This window comes from Pararge aegeria, chromosome 24 (genome assembly GCF_905163445.1).
Source record: "Pararge aegeria chromosome 24, ilParAegt1.1, whole genome shotgun sequence".
Taxonomy (NCBI): domain Eukaryota; kingdom Metazoa; phylum Arthropoda; class Insecta; order Lepidoptera; family Nymphalidae; genus Pararge; species Pararge aegeria.
In genome coordinates this window covers 12,110,981-12,126,152 of record NC_053203.1, presented here as the reverse complement: position 1 = coordinate 12,126,152, position 15,172 = coordinate 12,110,981, and the positions used below count along the sequence as shown (strand labels likewise).

The 15,172-nt window shown below is 36.2% G+C and overlaps 1 protein-coding gene across 1 annotated transcript; it reads left to right on the top strand.

Moving 5' to 3' along the window:
* Positions 1–5,096: 5,096 nt before the first annotated feature.
* On the top strand, positions 5,097–8,272 carry LOC120634573 (facilitated trehalose transporter Tret1-like). The gene is made up of 3 exons (XM_039905274.1): positions 5,097–5,138; positions 5,866–6,001; positions 6,942–8,272. The coding sequence occupies exons 1-3, from the start codon at positions 5,097–5,099 to the stop codon at positions 8,270–8,272; spliced, it is 1,509 nt and encodes a 502-aa protein (XP_039761208.1).
* Positions 8,273–15,172: the final 6,900 nt, after the last annotated feature.

Sequence of the window (15,172 nt, the reverse complement as noted above, 5' to 3'; positions counted from 1 at the left end):
TTATTATTTTTTAGTGTAAAATACGTTTGAAAAATAGAAAAAGACAATTTTCGACAATATATATATTTTTTTTTAATTACTGTAAAATTAGTAAAAAAAAAAATGAAACAACATGAGATTTGCACTCTTAGTTTTTAATATTTATTCATTTTAAAATATTATTTACAAAAAAGTGATGAAAAAATTGTTTGCACAGTAAGAAAAAACTTAGTTTAGTACAAATCTTTTATTGCAAAGAGTATAAAGATTTTTACTCGTTACACTTTCTGTCATTAATAATAAATAAATAAATTTACTACGACAATACACACATGCCATCTAGCCCCAAAGTAAGCGTAGCTTGTGTTATGGGTACTAAGATAGCTGTTGAATATCTTTATGAATATAATACATAAATACTTATAATATACATATAAACAAAATAAAAGTGCAAACAATTTTTTCATCACTTTTTTGTAAATAATATTTAAAATGAATAAATATTAAAAACTAAGAGTCCAAATCTCTTGTTTTTTCATTTGTTTTTATGTATATTATACTTATTTCTTGAATAAAATGCGGCAAGTAAGAAAAAACTTAGTACAAATCTCCTATTGCAAGGAATATGAAGATTTGTAATCCTTAGACTTTCTGTTATTACTTGAAAGATTGACTCTGGTAAATGTTCAAAGAGACAGGGACCATGTATTTAATGTAGGTATTATTCCTAGATTTCATTAAATGTATAGCTGCTCTAGTAAGATTATGGTGCTCCGTAGGTCTAGTGGTTAGCATGTCCTGGGTTCGAATCCCGGGCCATTTGATATAAGGTATTGTGTATTTAATTCAAGAATTTTCGGTAATAGCTCGGAGTTATGAAGTTTGCGGTGTCACTCCCTTTCCTTGGAGAGCACGTGAAGCCGTTGATCCCGGATATTATTGCTTAATTGAGGTAATAGTCGTTAAAGCCCACCAGCCCGTATTGGAGCAGCGTAGTAGGTCTATGCTCTAAAACCGTGTACCTTATGGGAGGTCTGTGACCTTAACCCTGTGACCTAAGGCTTAGCAGCAGTGGCGTCCACAGGGCCTTCGACCAGGGTATGCATAAAGCACGAACATGGCATAAAATAACAAATTTCCCCTCCAATACGAGTTATATAAAATAATTTGGTTTGCAGTGCTTTTGTGCATGTATGAAGTGCACTGCTTAGCAGTTTACAACAAGTTAGAAGGATTGCTAATCCTTCTAATTTGTTATAAATAGGATAGGATTAAGATGTCACTTTAGATCGGTTATTTGTACGTAAAACTGAAACAGTAGTGTAAATAAAATTGTGCTAATTCTTAGTAACTTATTCATCATTTACAAATTTGTAAATTACTGCTGTAAATAAAACTAGGAAATTATATAAATTAAGTTTATCATTTATCATTGTATTGTTTTTTTATTATTATGATCTGTTCCCAGCACGCGGCCTCGGTCATTATCACTGATTGGTAGGTACTCGATAATAGTCTTATCTAAGTCGGAGTTCTGACGACTTCCCTGATGCATCGGTGAGCACTGTCGACTGTTCTTAAGAGGGAAGGCCCGGATTCGTTCCCCGGCCATTTGCCATTTGGGAATTCATAATTTCTGAATTTTCTCTAGTTTAGTCTAGTGGTTTTCAGCCGTGTTTTTGTTTTTTTTTTTTTAATATCCTTAATTGAGATCGCGAGCCGGTTTTTAGCGATGATCATCCTCAAAGAAAATTTTAATAGGAGGGTTCTATAGCTGTCGCCGGGATTTGCTGTGATCGGTTTATCTGAATAGCCGCGTAACAGAATGCTAGGTCACTCTAGCGTAGACTCATTACAGAGACGGGAATTTATATCAACTAGCTTACCCGTGCAATTTCGTTGCACCAAATCTGTTATTACCGAAAAACACAAATAAAACGACATTTTCTAAAAATGAAGATCGATTAATCGCCCCCGAAACCCCCTGTATACTAAATTTCATGAAAATCGTTGGAGCCGATTCCGAGATTCCAATTACATATATATATGTAATCTTATATCTTTAAACGAGCAATTCTTGTATATATATATGTAATATATGTACAAGAATTGCTCCTTTAAAGATATAAGATAATAAATATCATTTTCATTTAACTCTTGTTGTGTTTTTGGAAGTTGTAAATTTACAAATGTAAATTGACAACAATACCATAAGATTATTTTCTTTTATCATCATCATCACCATATCAACCCATCACCGGCCCACAACATCACACTCCTTCTGCAATGAAAAGTGCTTAGGTCATAGATTTTTGGACTTAACACGCCCTTTGAGAACATTATGGAAAACTCTCACGCATGCAGATTTCAGAGTTATAGAATGTAATATAACTTGAAAAGTTAGAAGTGTGTGTCGGGTTCCGAACTCGGCACCCCAAGCAGAAGTCCTTACCACTAGGCTAGCGCCGCATATATTTGCTATTAACTATATTATATTTCAATAAGTCATATCTTTATAATCCACGTTAATAGTCTATTCATCGGATTATAAAAGCTATTATCGTGCTGTAATATTTAGGTAAGATAACCAACTATAATGGCTAAATCATCTACAGAGCTAGCACAGACAGGGGACAAAAATTATATCCCCTGACAGGGGATATAATTAATGTGTCCGCTGCTGCACGGGAACGTGGAATAGCAGAAGTTTACTCCTTTTTTTCTACACATATATTATGTAGATATTGGCGCTTGTGCGCCAGTGCTCTGAGAGTTGATAAAGCTTTGGGAGAAAATATGTTTTTAACCTTTCCCGGGGGGATAACTGTCTCCTTCCCATGCTAGCCGTGCTGGGGGTAATATAATGTTACCAAAATTTTTTTTCGTTATCGCCGTAGTGTTACGATGCTACGCTGTCGCGATTCAAATTCAAATTCAAAATTTCTTTATTCATGTAGGCCTATCACAGGCACTTATAAAGCGTTCATACAAATATGAACATATTTTGTAAGGGGATGCTGATAACTTCGATCGCCAACTTAAACTTAAAGTAACGAGGGTTCTAAACGCGCCCACCAGGTCTAAGAAGAGCCTACAACAAACTTGGCCAAGTATTTTTAGTTATAACCATCTCACAGTAAATTAATATTAAGCGATGAAGTTAGAGCAATTCATACCCAAGCTGTTTTAGCGTTTAAGTACCTTAAGATTAAAATAGGATTTTCTGTAAGCTTACGTTTTATATAAACTTTGAACTTATTGAGAGACATTCATCATTATATCAACCGATTTACGCCCACTCCTGGTCATAGGTCTTTTGTTCTTCTCCTTCTTAGTCGTTACAGTCGTGACAGACAGGTCGTGGTCGTCATTTGGGTGTTGTGGCTCGCTTTACAATCCTGCGCCACTCTTCTCTAACGGTTGCCTTTCTTGCGCATTCATGTAGAGGAGCCTCGATTGAGGCCTTCACTTGGTACCTTCACCTTTTCCTTGAACCACAAGACGCTCAATGGACACGTGACCGAAGAAACAGAATTTGCGCTTAAACTGCACAAGACAGGCGCTGTTTTATGCTGAGTTCGTCGAGAGTTGATTCATTAGTACGAAACATGTTCCAGGTCACTCCCGACATTCTCCTCCAGCACCACACCTCAAGAGCATCTATTATTTTCTTCTCATTCTTCCTCAGGTTCAGAAAAATATGGGGAGTATCAGTGCTTTAACTAGCCGCATCTTTGTGGCTTTCGTTATATACCTAGGTCTTTTTTAGGGAGCTCCTAATATCACGGTCTTGTGCCGCCGGACCGTAGCCCTGCGGCTCGGCTGCGGATGTCATCTGTGCCAGGTCGCCATTCCAGCACCTTGGGACCCAAACGTCTTTCGGTTCTCTTATTGCAATTATGAATGTCAAAATATGGCTATAACTAGAAAAATACGATATCTTTCAACCATCTGTACCTAATCGTGATTATTACCCTATCGCACACGCTTCAACGTTATCAGAAACGGTTTTTATCAAAATTAGGTAAAACGATACATACCTACTTCAAAAAGATAACAAACTATTGCAGATGATAAAAAGATTATCATTGCTTCAAGAATTATTGTAAGGAAACTAAGGTAACAAACAATAACAAACACAATTTAAATCTGAAAGACCTTGAACTAGATACCAATTATTGCTATTATAAGGTTTATTTAAATTATAATCGATAAGTTGAGAAGTTATTATTAAAAATCCTTGTGGTATGCCCGTAAAAAATTATAAAAAGGTTCCTAAATAATTTGTTTGACTCAAAATATGTTTTATGGAAACAAGATTTTGGATTCCTACCTTCCATGGAAGACCCCTATCTCCTTAGGAACTGAATTCCATATATCTAAAGAGTGACTATATTAATCGTAGAAGCCAGCGATTCGTATTCTTAACTCTGAAACCATATCTTCTATAACACTTTTTTTTGTTTATAGCTAATTACCTATTTAACAGAGTAACCGGGAGATGGGGGCAAGGAGTGGGGAGTTGAGTCCCGGAGTTCTAAGAAATCAGCTTACTGAAACCCAGCTGCGAGAAACGTATAAGACGATATGATATCCATAGGCAAGCTTATAGCTTTCCAGATCTCTATGTAAAGTCTTACACTTGTAAAATTTCCTGTAATAAATAATTATAGTTGTCACTTGTCAGCTCCAAATAGGCAACGGAATAAGCATGGTATGATTAACATGTGAAAGTTGACTTCTATATGACCCTTTAGCATTAATCGTATAAGCACTAAAAATATATGAATAATATTGGTATTTATTGCATATTAAATTAATTTATTGACCCTAATATAAGATATTTATAACCAATATAGGAATAAGACTTGATAAGATTATTTATGTCTCAAAATTAATAAAATAAGAGCAATATTCCAAATGTATACGCGAGTTATTATGTCAATATTGATATCCGATAAAAAGCATAAAATGTTAAAACGTGCGGTGCAATGAAAAGAGTGTTAGCGAGTCGAAATTGTTTAATTAATTAAACGTACCCAAAATTTTTGTAAAATTAAGTACATAAATGTTGTAACTCTAATTGGTTAAAACATAAAAGTGCCGGCTTGTTTAAAATGGGGAAAACTAGATCATGGATTACGCCGTTCAAGAAACAGGTTAACTATACTTTCATTATTTAAATATTTATTTACTTAAATAAACAAACATAGATAACGGCAAAGGGATCAAAAATTCGACAAGATACTCCTTTTTGATTGTTGCAATTTGAGTTTGAATTTGAGGTTTCTATTAATAAAAACTTCTTGGATAAGTACAGCTTAGCAGATTCTGGAGATAGACTACCTATACTTCTAATGCCTGGAAAATAAACTGTGCCCGTGCGGTTTTTAAAATACCGTAAAAAACGCAATTCGTTGGCAACGGCTACTGTAAGCGATAAACCTATGGCCTAAAATTAAATAAACAATGAACATGAAGTCCACTTGTTGTACCTACGTCAAGTGGACGTTTCCCAAGCTTCACCATCATCATCAAACCAACCGTTTGTCGTCTACTACTGGAATTATGTATTTTATATCGAGTTCCAATATCCACGGTCCAGTCAGTGACGTGCATAGAGGGTATGCACTAATCGGGTAGATGACATAAAATGAAAATATCTTAAGGATAGGTATTGTAAGAGTTATAAAAAGCCTACCCTTTACATTTTATAACTCGTACTGGAGACTTTCTACCCTGTGCATACCCTATATTCTCGCCACTGAGTCGGTATTAGGCCGCTTGTTTCTAGCGGATCCCATCGACCCGTTGGATGACGTCTGTCCATTTTGGAGGTCGCTGCGTTCACCGATTTCTAAAAGTCTTATTAAATTGTAATTCCAGTGTTTCGTAACGGTCGGTGTATCAGTGAACATGGCAGCGCATGGGTTGCTCATCGGCTTCGCAGCGATCCTTCTTCCCCAGCTGAGGAAGCCTGACTCTGTCATACCGATAGACGATGCCTCTGGCTCCTGGATAGGTAACATTGGTTTTCACACCACTCGTTCTACAATGCCTTATACATAGCCTAGTATTGATAAGTAAAGTCAATACATCCTATAGGCTTAGCGGGTAATTTCTGTTGTACTGGAGTCCCTAGAGGCTTTTATGATTTGGATAATGAACATCGGGCTCGGCGAATCTGAATAAAATCGGTTCATTCTTATATTGCTATCTCGCTCGTATGATGGCTTCCCTGTCTCTCACCAGAGCCTGTGAGTGCAAACCATTGTGAAAAAAATGCCTCCAAAACTTGATCTGATTGTTGACTTGACTTGATTGAAGGTCTGAAAAGTTGAGTATTGAACTCTGGGTTCCGGCTGCCTTTCGTTTTGGGCGCTCCTAATACCGAGGGTACCCTCAAGATTCTAGATGCAACAACTTCACTACGCTCGAGAGTTGCTCTAAAATCTCTCGTTTGCTTGGGATTCATCCCGGCGCCCGTAACGTAAGACATTGCTTTACCCAATCAAGTAATAGTAGATTGTTAAACAATTTAGGGATGTTTAATAATCAACTAAAACAAACTAGATATTTTCTGGTATTATACAAATCCCGTGAAAACCGATAATTTCCGGGGATAAAACGATCGTAGCCGGTGATACTCTCCGTCACTTCAACAAACTCTATGGCAATAACCAAGCTGTTTATTTGCTAAGTTAGGGTGTAAAGAAAGGACAAACAAAAAAAACTAACATAAATTCGCATTTAAAATACTAGCATCTAACATACAACATAAGTACTATACAACGTGTCACGAAGGGTGCATAAGTATATTTCATAAGGAGTCACAATGGAGTCAGTACATCTACTACTACTTTATAATATGAGATCCTTGGTTGGAAGCACACTTATAAATAAAATGCTAATGTTTTTCTGACACTGAAATGTATGTTTACAGTTGTTGTATTTCATTACAGCATCGATCCTCGGATTCGCCCTCGTCGCCGGTAACTTCATCGTTCCCACAATAATGGCCAAATACGGCAGAAGAACTGCCAATCTGGCCAGCCTGGCGCCAATGCTCGTCGGCTGGTTCTTCGTCATCCTCGCCACCAACATAACTACTCTCCTCATCGCCAGACTCCTTCAAGGCCTCGCCATGGGCATGAGCGCTTCACTCGGCCCCGTTTTGATAGGCGAATACACCAGCCCAATGAATAGAGGAGCCTTCCTCACGTTTATATCTTTATCGATAGCGACGGGTGTTCTTTGCGTCCACACCCTCGGATCCTTCCTCACTTGGCAAGTGACTGCTCTGGTGATCGCATGTGTAGTTTTTGCGGATTTATTGATAGTGATGTACTCTCCAGAATCTCCGAGCTGGCTGGCCGATCAAGGAAGATACGACGAGTGTAGACACGTGTTTCGCTGGCTGAGGGGACACGGTGAAGATGATGAGCTCGAAAAAATGATAGAAGCGAGCAAAATGGTGCGAGACGCGAAAGCATTTGAAAAAATATCAGACACTTTAGCAAAGAAACTAAGAAGCAATTTTGGTTACATAAACACGACGATGCGAAAGAAAGAGTTCTACAAACCGATTTTTATAATGATCCACATATACACTTTAGGGCAATGGGCGGGCGCTAACGTTATATCTGCGTATACAATCGATTTATTCAAGCATATTATTGGCGATGGGGTAAATTTACCCCTGATAATGATTACTCTTGATATACAGAGAATTCTTTCGAATAGCATGGCCGTTTTTGTTATCAGGAAAGTAAAGCGCCGGACTATGTTGTTCGCAACTGTTGGGATAAATTTATTTGCGTTTCTTTCAATAGCAGTTTACACTTACTGCAAAGGGTATAACCTGCTGCCTTTTGACCACCCTGCTATTGGGATAGCTCTAATTCATATACACATGTTCTCTATAGCGACTGGCACAGTGCCGCTACCTTTCATCATAGCTGGAGAATTATTCCCGTTGGAATACAGAAGTCTGGCTGGTGGTATAAGCGTTCTTTTCCTCTCATTCAATCTGTTTTTAACGGTGAAAACTGCTCCGTTTTTATTTAAGACTATCGGTGTCTACGGAGCGTACATCCTATATGCATCCGTAGTTGGATATTGTTTGATAGTATCTTTGATATTCCTCCCAGAAACTAAGGATAGGACATTGCAAGAAATCGAAGATGAATTCCGAGGTAGGCCGCTCTCTCCTGAAGAACTTAAGTTTACACAATCATTGAGTTACTTGAATCTATATAATACGGACAGAAGATTTAGTAGTCCTCTTATATGATAGATTTTTTGTTAAATTTATTATGTATTAATTAATATATTTAAAAATTAGTGGTTCTCTGGCCGAATTCCGGAGATCAATGGAATTAGCTTTAAGCAAGTTATAATATTTTTTTTTTTTCCTTCCTACACTGTATACACTTTCATCTTGTTTGTGTAGTTGTAAGCTAGTTTAACGCTATTTATTGCATGCGGTGTTTACCTGTAAATAGATTTACATTTTGTCTTCCTACAGTATAAGCTAGTTTAAATTGTTTTTTTTAATGTAAAGCTGTTGGTAAACCTAAAAAAAAAAAAAAAGTGAAAATTGGTGTCCCCCAGGGATCTATATTAGGACCTTTCCTATTCCTCATTTACATGAATGACCTTCCTTACCTAGCTGAGGACAATCACGGGATCGTATTGTTTGCTGATGATACATCATTGATGTTTAAAATTTAACGTCGTGAAAAAAATCTTGACGATGTAAACATGTCTCGCTAAAGCAGTACAATGGTTTGAGGCTAATAACTTAGCTCTTAACGGAAAAAAAACGAAGAGTATTAAATTCACACTACCGAATGTTAAACAAGTAAAACCCATTGTACAACTTAATAATGAGGAGTTGGATTTGGTGAATACGACAATCTTTTTAGGAATAACTTTAGATGCTAAGCTTCAATGGGGCCCACATATAAATAATTTAGCGAACAGACTTAGTTCTGCAGCATACACGGTAAAAAAGATTCGTCATAACTCATATGACAAACATAGAAACTGCTAGGCCCTTGTATTTTAGTTATTTTCACAGCATTATGTCCTATGGCATTTTATTATGGGGTAATGCTGTTGATATAGATTCTATTTTCGTCCTGCAGAAAAGGACTGTTCGTGCGATATACAAAATGGGCCCAAGAGAGTCAATAAGGGATAAATTTAAAGCAGTTAAAATAATGACGGTGCATAGTCAATACATATATGAAAATTTAATTTATGTCCATAAAAATATATCAAAATTTAAAAAGAAAATGCACTGTAACAATATAAATATTAGAAGCATAAATAAACTCGTGCAGTTTACTAGGCTACACAAAATTGCAAATTCAATTGTATATTGTTTTATAACAAATTACCAAATGAAATCTTTGAGATGTCTCTCAATAAGTTCAAAGTTTATATAAAACGTAAGCTTACAGAAAAATCCTATTATAATATTAAGGATTATTTAAACGATGAAAAACTTGGGTGTGAATTGCTCTAGCTTCATAGCTTAATATAAATTTACTGGAAGATGGTGATAACAAAAAAAAAAAAATTACCCGGCTAAGTTCGTTGTGGGCTCTTCTTAGACCAGGGCGCGTTTGGAACCCTCGTAGCTGTAGATTTAAGTTGGCGAACGAATTTATCACCATCCCGTTACAATTATGTAAACAAATATGTATGAACGCTTCATAAGTGCCTGTGATAGGCCTACATGAATAAAGAAATTTTGAATTCTGAATTTGATAGTACACAACGTGTAACGGAATTACGAAATAAATTTGAATTATGCATTAGTATATTTCATAAGGAATCACCCTGTTAAAATATTAAATCAAGCATATATATAAGAAGCATATATATTTTTTCATACAAACAGATTAAGTGTTTACTTATGACAACCCTATTGAAGATAAAAGACCGACACGCGCATAGTACCTACGCTACGCGACGTGTACCTAATAAAATGACAGGAGTCACATGATTGTAATTTTGCAAGTTTAAGCTAGTGGTATTTTAATTACTTAAAACGCACCACCTTGAAAAGTTAGAGGTGCGTGCTGGGATTCGAACTCGGCCCCCCGAAAGTGAAGTCGAGCCTACCCACTGGGCTATCAACGCTTCTGTCACGCGTTGTGTGACATAATATATTTAATATTTTTTATAGATACAGACTCAGCGACACTCGTTACTACTCTGTAATGTAACATAGCAAACAGCGCGCGAACCACGACTCCATCATGCGGTCACTGACCCGACTTCGCGACATTGTCAATCACATGTATTTGTTTTCACAGTATTGTAGTATATATGTGGATAGTTTAATAATGAATGTTAATTTTTAAACGAATTGTGTGTAACTAGCCAGTTGGAAATAAACGATTGCTCGGACTACGCGTTGCTATTTCCCACGTATATTCCAAGTATAATGGCACTACAGAAATACGTGATATTATTTAAATTAATACTGAATTTAAAAAAAAAAGTACAAATCTTTTATCATCGTTAGTTTTAATGATAGGACCTTTTTTTTATACAGAGAAAATGCCTGACGCATAGCACTCCGTTGGGGGAAACGGAGTAGTTATGTGGGACTTGCACCCACTAAAAACTCTGTGTGTTATCGGTAGACCTATAAGTGAGAGCACGGGTTTCACTTGCGTATTCACCGCACTCTCGCCAAGGTTTTGACTCCCCAGTACATGGCGAGTCCTATCATCAATGGCCTGATCGCTGCCAAATCCTCAAGTGAGGCGTGCGCTACACGGCACGCCACCTTCTTAGGCCTGTCATTAGTTGGGTGACAAACTTCCCCTTTAATTCGCCACCCGCTGGCCTACGACTCATGGAGGCCGGATGTCATTGGTTGCCCTCCGGCGCCCGCTGCGTCTCCTGCCAGAGGGGAGTGTTGATGTCTCGCTCCGCCGCTTCCTTTGCGGACGTCACCTCCTCGCAAAATGAGGCAGCAGTATTCCACGCTGACTCGCTCCGTACTATAGTTTGAAATATAGTTGGAAGCGAAAGGTCACCAGCTGCCGTATTTTCGAGGGCACGGCGCTACCCTGCCCAAGCTGGACACACCTCCAAGGTGTGCTGCGCCGTGTCCTCGAGGCAGTCATCGCAATGGTGGCAACCAGGCGATTGCTCCGACCTATGCGACACAAATACTTACCAAAGCAACCGTGTCCGGTTAATGATAGGAAGAAGAAGGCCGAGAGCTTTCTTGTATTTTTATTCAACCCTGTATAAAAAACAAAATGAATAGTTTTTAGATTTGTATTAATATAGTGGAATGTGTTTAAATAAAAAAAAAGGATTACATTTATCAACTCATGTTTATTTTTTTTGTTTAATTTTATTCATAATAATTTGTAGCAATAAACAAAATTTGCATCTGTCACTAGTCTTTACTTAACACAAAAAATAACAGTAAAAAAAAACTCTTAAAACTATATTTTATCGATAACAACGAATTTTTAGTATCAAATTGTTATAGGCAGCACCCACTTTTATGTTAAGCCGGGTTCACACGCAGATACATGCTCGTTGATGTATTTTGATAAATAATTTACCTCTCAGACATGGTATTCGATACAATATCTAACACAAGAGTCCGGAGGGTACAAATTAGTTGGTACAATTACAATATGAATAATTTTTTGACTAAAATTACAGAATCGAACGAACAAACATCGCAACAAATTCTTAGTAAGTAGGTGGGTAACAATTTCCAAGTAATTCATACATAAGTCCGTACAATATAAATTTACATAAAATCATTGAGCATGTATGTTCACACGTGTAAACCTGTTATACGCATGAAGGCAAAGAGATGTCAGTATTTTTTTTATATTATAGTGTAGCCATCCTTGTTTCTCTTTTTTATATTTAACTTAATTTTATGGGGCTATTTATACAGGTTGTTTCTTTTTCTTAAAGTTTCACTTCAACTGTCATCTTTTTCTGCGACTAAAGTCCTGCAATCTATTTCTCCCTTTAATATACCTAGGAAAAATAAACTATATTTTAGGATATTGCACATTAGGAGAAATTACACTTAAATTGAATAAATTTGATAATTCGAGTGTAAGACGAAAAAGAAACATTCTGTATGTATCAGTAAATATATTGTATTAAATATTGCAAAATGTTTCTTTTCAATTTAGTTAATATTTTATATTATGCCATTTATGATACGGTTTCAAATATATCAAAGAAAAAAAATAGAAATGCGACTCTTACTTATTACGTAAAACGTGTTACACTAAAAACACCAAATCAATGCTGAATAATAAAATTTAACTATTAATTACATACAAAACTATATACCACTAATATTTACCTTTACTTTTTTTACAAAAAAAAATCATACATAAAAGTCGGTGGTGAGTTAGTGATTTACGAAAATACATTTATTTTTGTCTTTTTTTTAAATATTATTTATATTTTTTTTTATATCAATACAAATATTAAGTAGACAAAGGACCCGATTCCGAATGTATTCCTGAATATCTAGACTCATTCCTAGATATTATATTTTTTTACTAATAAAGTAATAAAGAAATATATCTATATTGCTAACTTATTTAATATCGTAATTCAGTACCGGATCTTCAAGCTAAAGGCAATTAGTGGAACACCAATTAAATTTTAACGGCATCTTAAATATTTAGAGAATTTAAATGTGAAATTAAAATACATAAATCAATTTTAAGGATACGTTTCCACTGCATCGTACGCTTACTGAGCAAAGAGATGTAGGATAGGTCTCTAATATTATTATTTATATATCAGAATTCTAAAAAATATATTTCGAAGAGTGCTCGGTAACTAATCGTATACCTGGTTCCCTCCACATATTTTTATCATCGATTTACGAGGCATTGCAGAAATTTGAATCGAAGAAAAAAAAACTAAAAAATTATTCAGTTGCCATAGCGACCGTGACCTGAGAAGATGTAAACAAAAAAACTGCAACATTCAGGTAATTCAGAACTTTTTTACTGACGCGACTTAGACTTTTAGTTAAGTATAAATACCATTCTATAATGAAATTATAATAAATATATATCTCACAGACCAACGACAAATGAACTATTCCTAAACGTCTTCGCTCCTTTCCGCTTCCTGGAAACGCATACTTAAGGTGCCATTAAATTTTACAGCGTTTCAAGTTAGACTAATATGTTTAAAATTATTTTAGTTCGTCTTAACTAGACAAGCGTATTTAGTGCTAAGGTTTTAAGTGCTAGAAAACTTTACAAACAAACAGACACCAATATAATATAGTAAAGGCTTTTAGTACGCTTACGAGTCATTTACACATATCAAGCTTATGTTCAACGTATATAAGTACGAAGAATGTTATATAAGCAGAAAATTATTCTTTAAAAATTCCCAACCTAACGAAAAAGGTTTTAAGAACATCTTTCTTGCAACATTCCAACAAAACACAGATATTTTTTTCATTATTTTAATTTTGTGATCAACTAATAACGCATGTCAAGTTAAAAAGGCACACAAACATACATAGCACTAATTTAGCAATACAATAATAATTAATATTACTAAACGAAATTATACACATAGTCAGATCTTTGATTAACATTGTATGTTACACAAGTTATGTATTTATAACTTAAACATAACGTAAACGCTAATTATATCAAGCACATATACGAACGAACACGTATATACGTACACATCAAACATACATATAAGTTGTGTTTATTTTAGATCATCTAAATTTATTTTGTCTAGCCATTTTAAAGGTCACTTTTTTCATCTCACAAATAACAGTATAATTTGAAATAACATATTAAAATAACATTAGCTTGGATTAAAAAAATCATTCTCTGGTTTGGTGCTGCCCTTTGTGTGCAAAACGCTTTTTAACAAAGTAACGTCGCACCCCTGGAACCTGACAGCATTAGCTCAGCTAGTCTTGATGACATCAAAGATTAATAAAAATGAAGAAAATTAACAACCAACACGTGTAGCGTGGGCAGGGGACATGCTAGACGAGAGAACGGAGAGCGGAGAGTAGCAGTTCTGGCCACTCAGCCTCCTTTTTCCTCCATAGACCCCTAGGATGATGGTAACTTGTGCCAAATGTTGCCTGCAATGCACATGAGGTCAGGGGTCCGTTTCTCCCGGGCCTTAAAGGCTCATCTTTAGGATGTTGCACAATGGAGGCACAGGTTTGTTCCTACGAGATCCCGGAACTACCTTAATACGTGCCGAGGGTGGCCAGCGAGGGTTTTAGAGTGTAAGAATCCCACAATGCTATCAAGACCATGTTTGCGAGCAAAATAGACTCACCAATCCTAGAACACTTCAGTCGAGTACTGAGGCCTTGTATTAATTAATTTTTTTTAAATGAAATACTAGCAGTCGTTTTTTTCTTGTTTAATGTATCACTCAAACCTTTATGAGTCTCAGTTTTTCCCCCCACAAAGCTGGGTATCACACCAATTTCCCACGTAGTAAAAAAATAGAGATATTTTTCTTAAGGGAAAAAAAAGGCGAGCATGTTTATCTTCTCCCACTCTCCAAGCTTCGGCGCAGGGGAAATAAAAAACAAAACGAAACGCAAAAAACACGTATATAAACCTCTCCTTTTTCATGTTGCCGTGCTTTAGCAGTTGTACGAGTAAATTATATATTCCTTCTCAGTAGATTTAACGGGGGACAAGATGTTTATACTTGACACCAAGCAGATCTTTTAAAATGTAATCTTACTTTAAACTTTTACTTAACGTTTAAGTCAACATCTCCTGACGATGCTCCGGTGTCAGAGCTAAACGTGAGCAGAGAGTGCATTTCGTAAGATCTGTTTGGTGTGGAGAGTTAACATTGGTGGGTTTATTTCTTTTTTTTTTGTGTAATATAGCCAGAGGCATCATATCAACCCATTACTGGCCCACTACGGGTATCCTCCCACAATGAGGGGATTAAAGCGGTAGTTCACAACGCTGGTGACCACCTTGGGCCTAGAGCGGATTGGTGGACTCCAAACACCTTCGAGAACATTGTGGAGAACTCTCAGGCATGCCATGGTTTTCTCACGATATTTTCCTTAACCGTTGAAGCAAGCTTAAAACGCACATAACTTAGAAAAGTTAGAGGTGCGCGCTAGGATTCGTATTCTCCAATAGTGAAG

What these genes read in the sequence shown, in the direction of transcription:
- LOC120634573 (XM_039905274.1), top strand. Translation starts at nt 5,097, where the DNA reads ATGGGGAAAACTAGATCATGGATTACGCCGTTCAAGAAACAG. An exon ending in TTACGCCGTTCAAGAAACAG is followed by an intron (nt 5,139 to 5,865) that starts GTTAACTATACT and finishes TTGTAATTCCAG; the next exon opens with TGTTTCGTAACGGTCGGTGT. An exon ending in TGCCTCTGGCTCCTGGATAG is followed by an intron (nt 6,002 to 6,941) that starts GTAACATTGGTT and finishes ATTTCATTACAG; the next exon opens with CATCGATCCTCGGATTCGCC.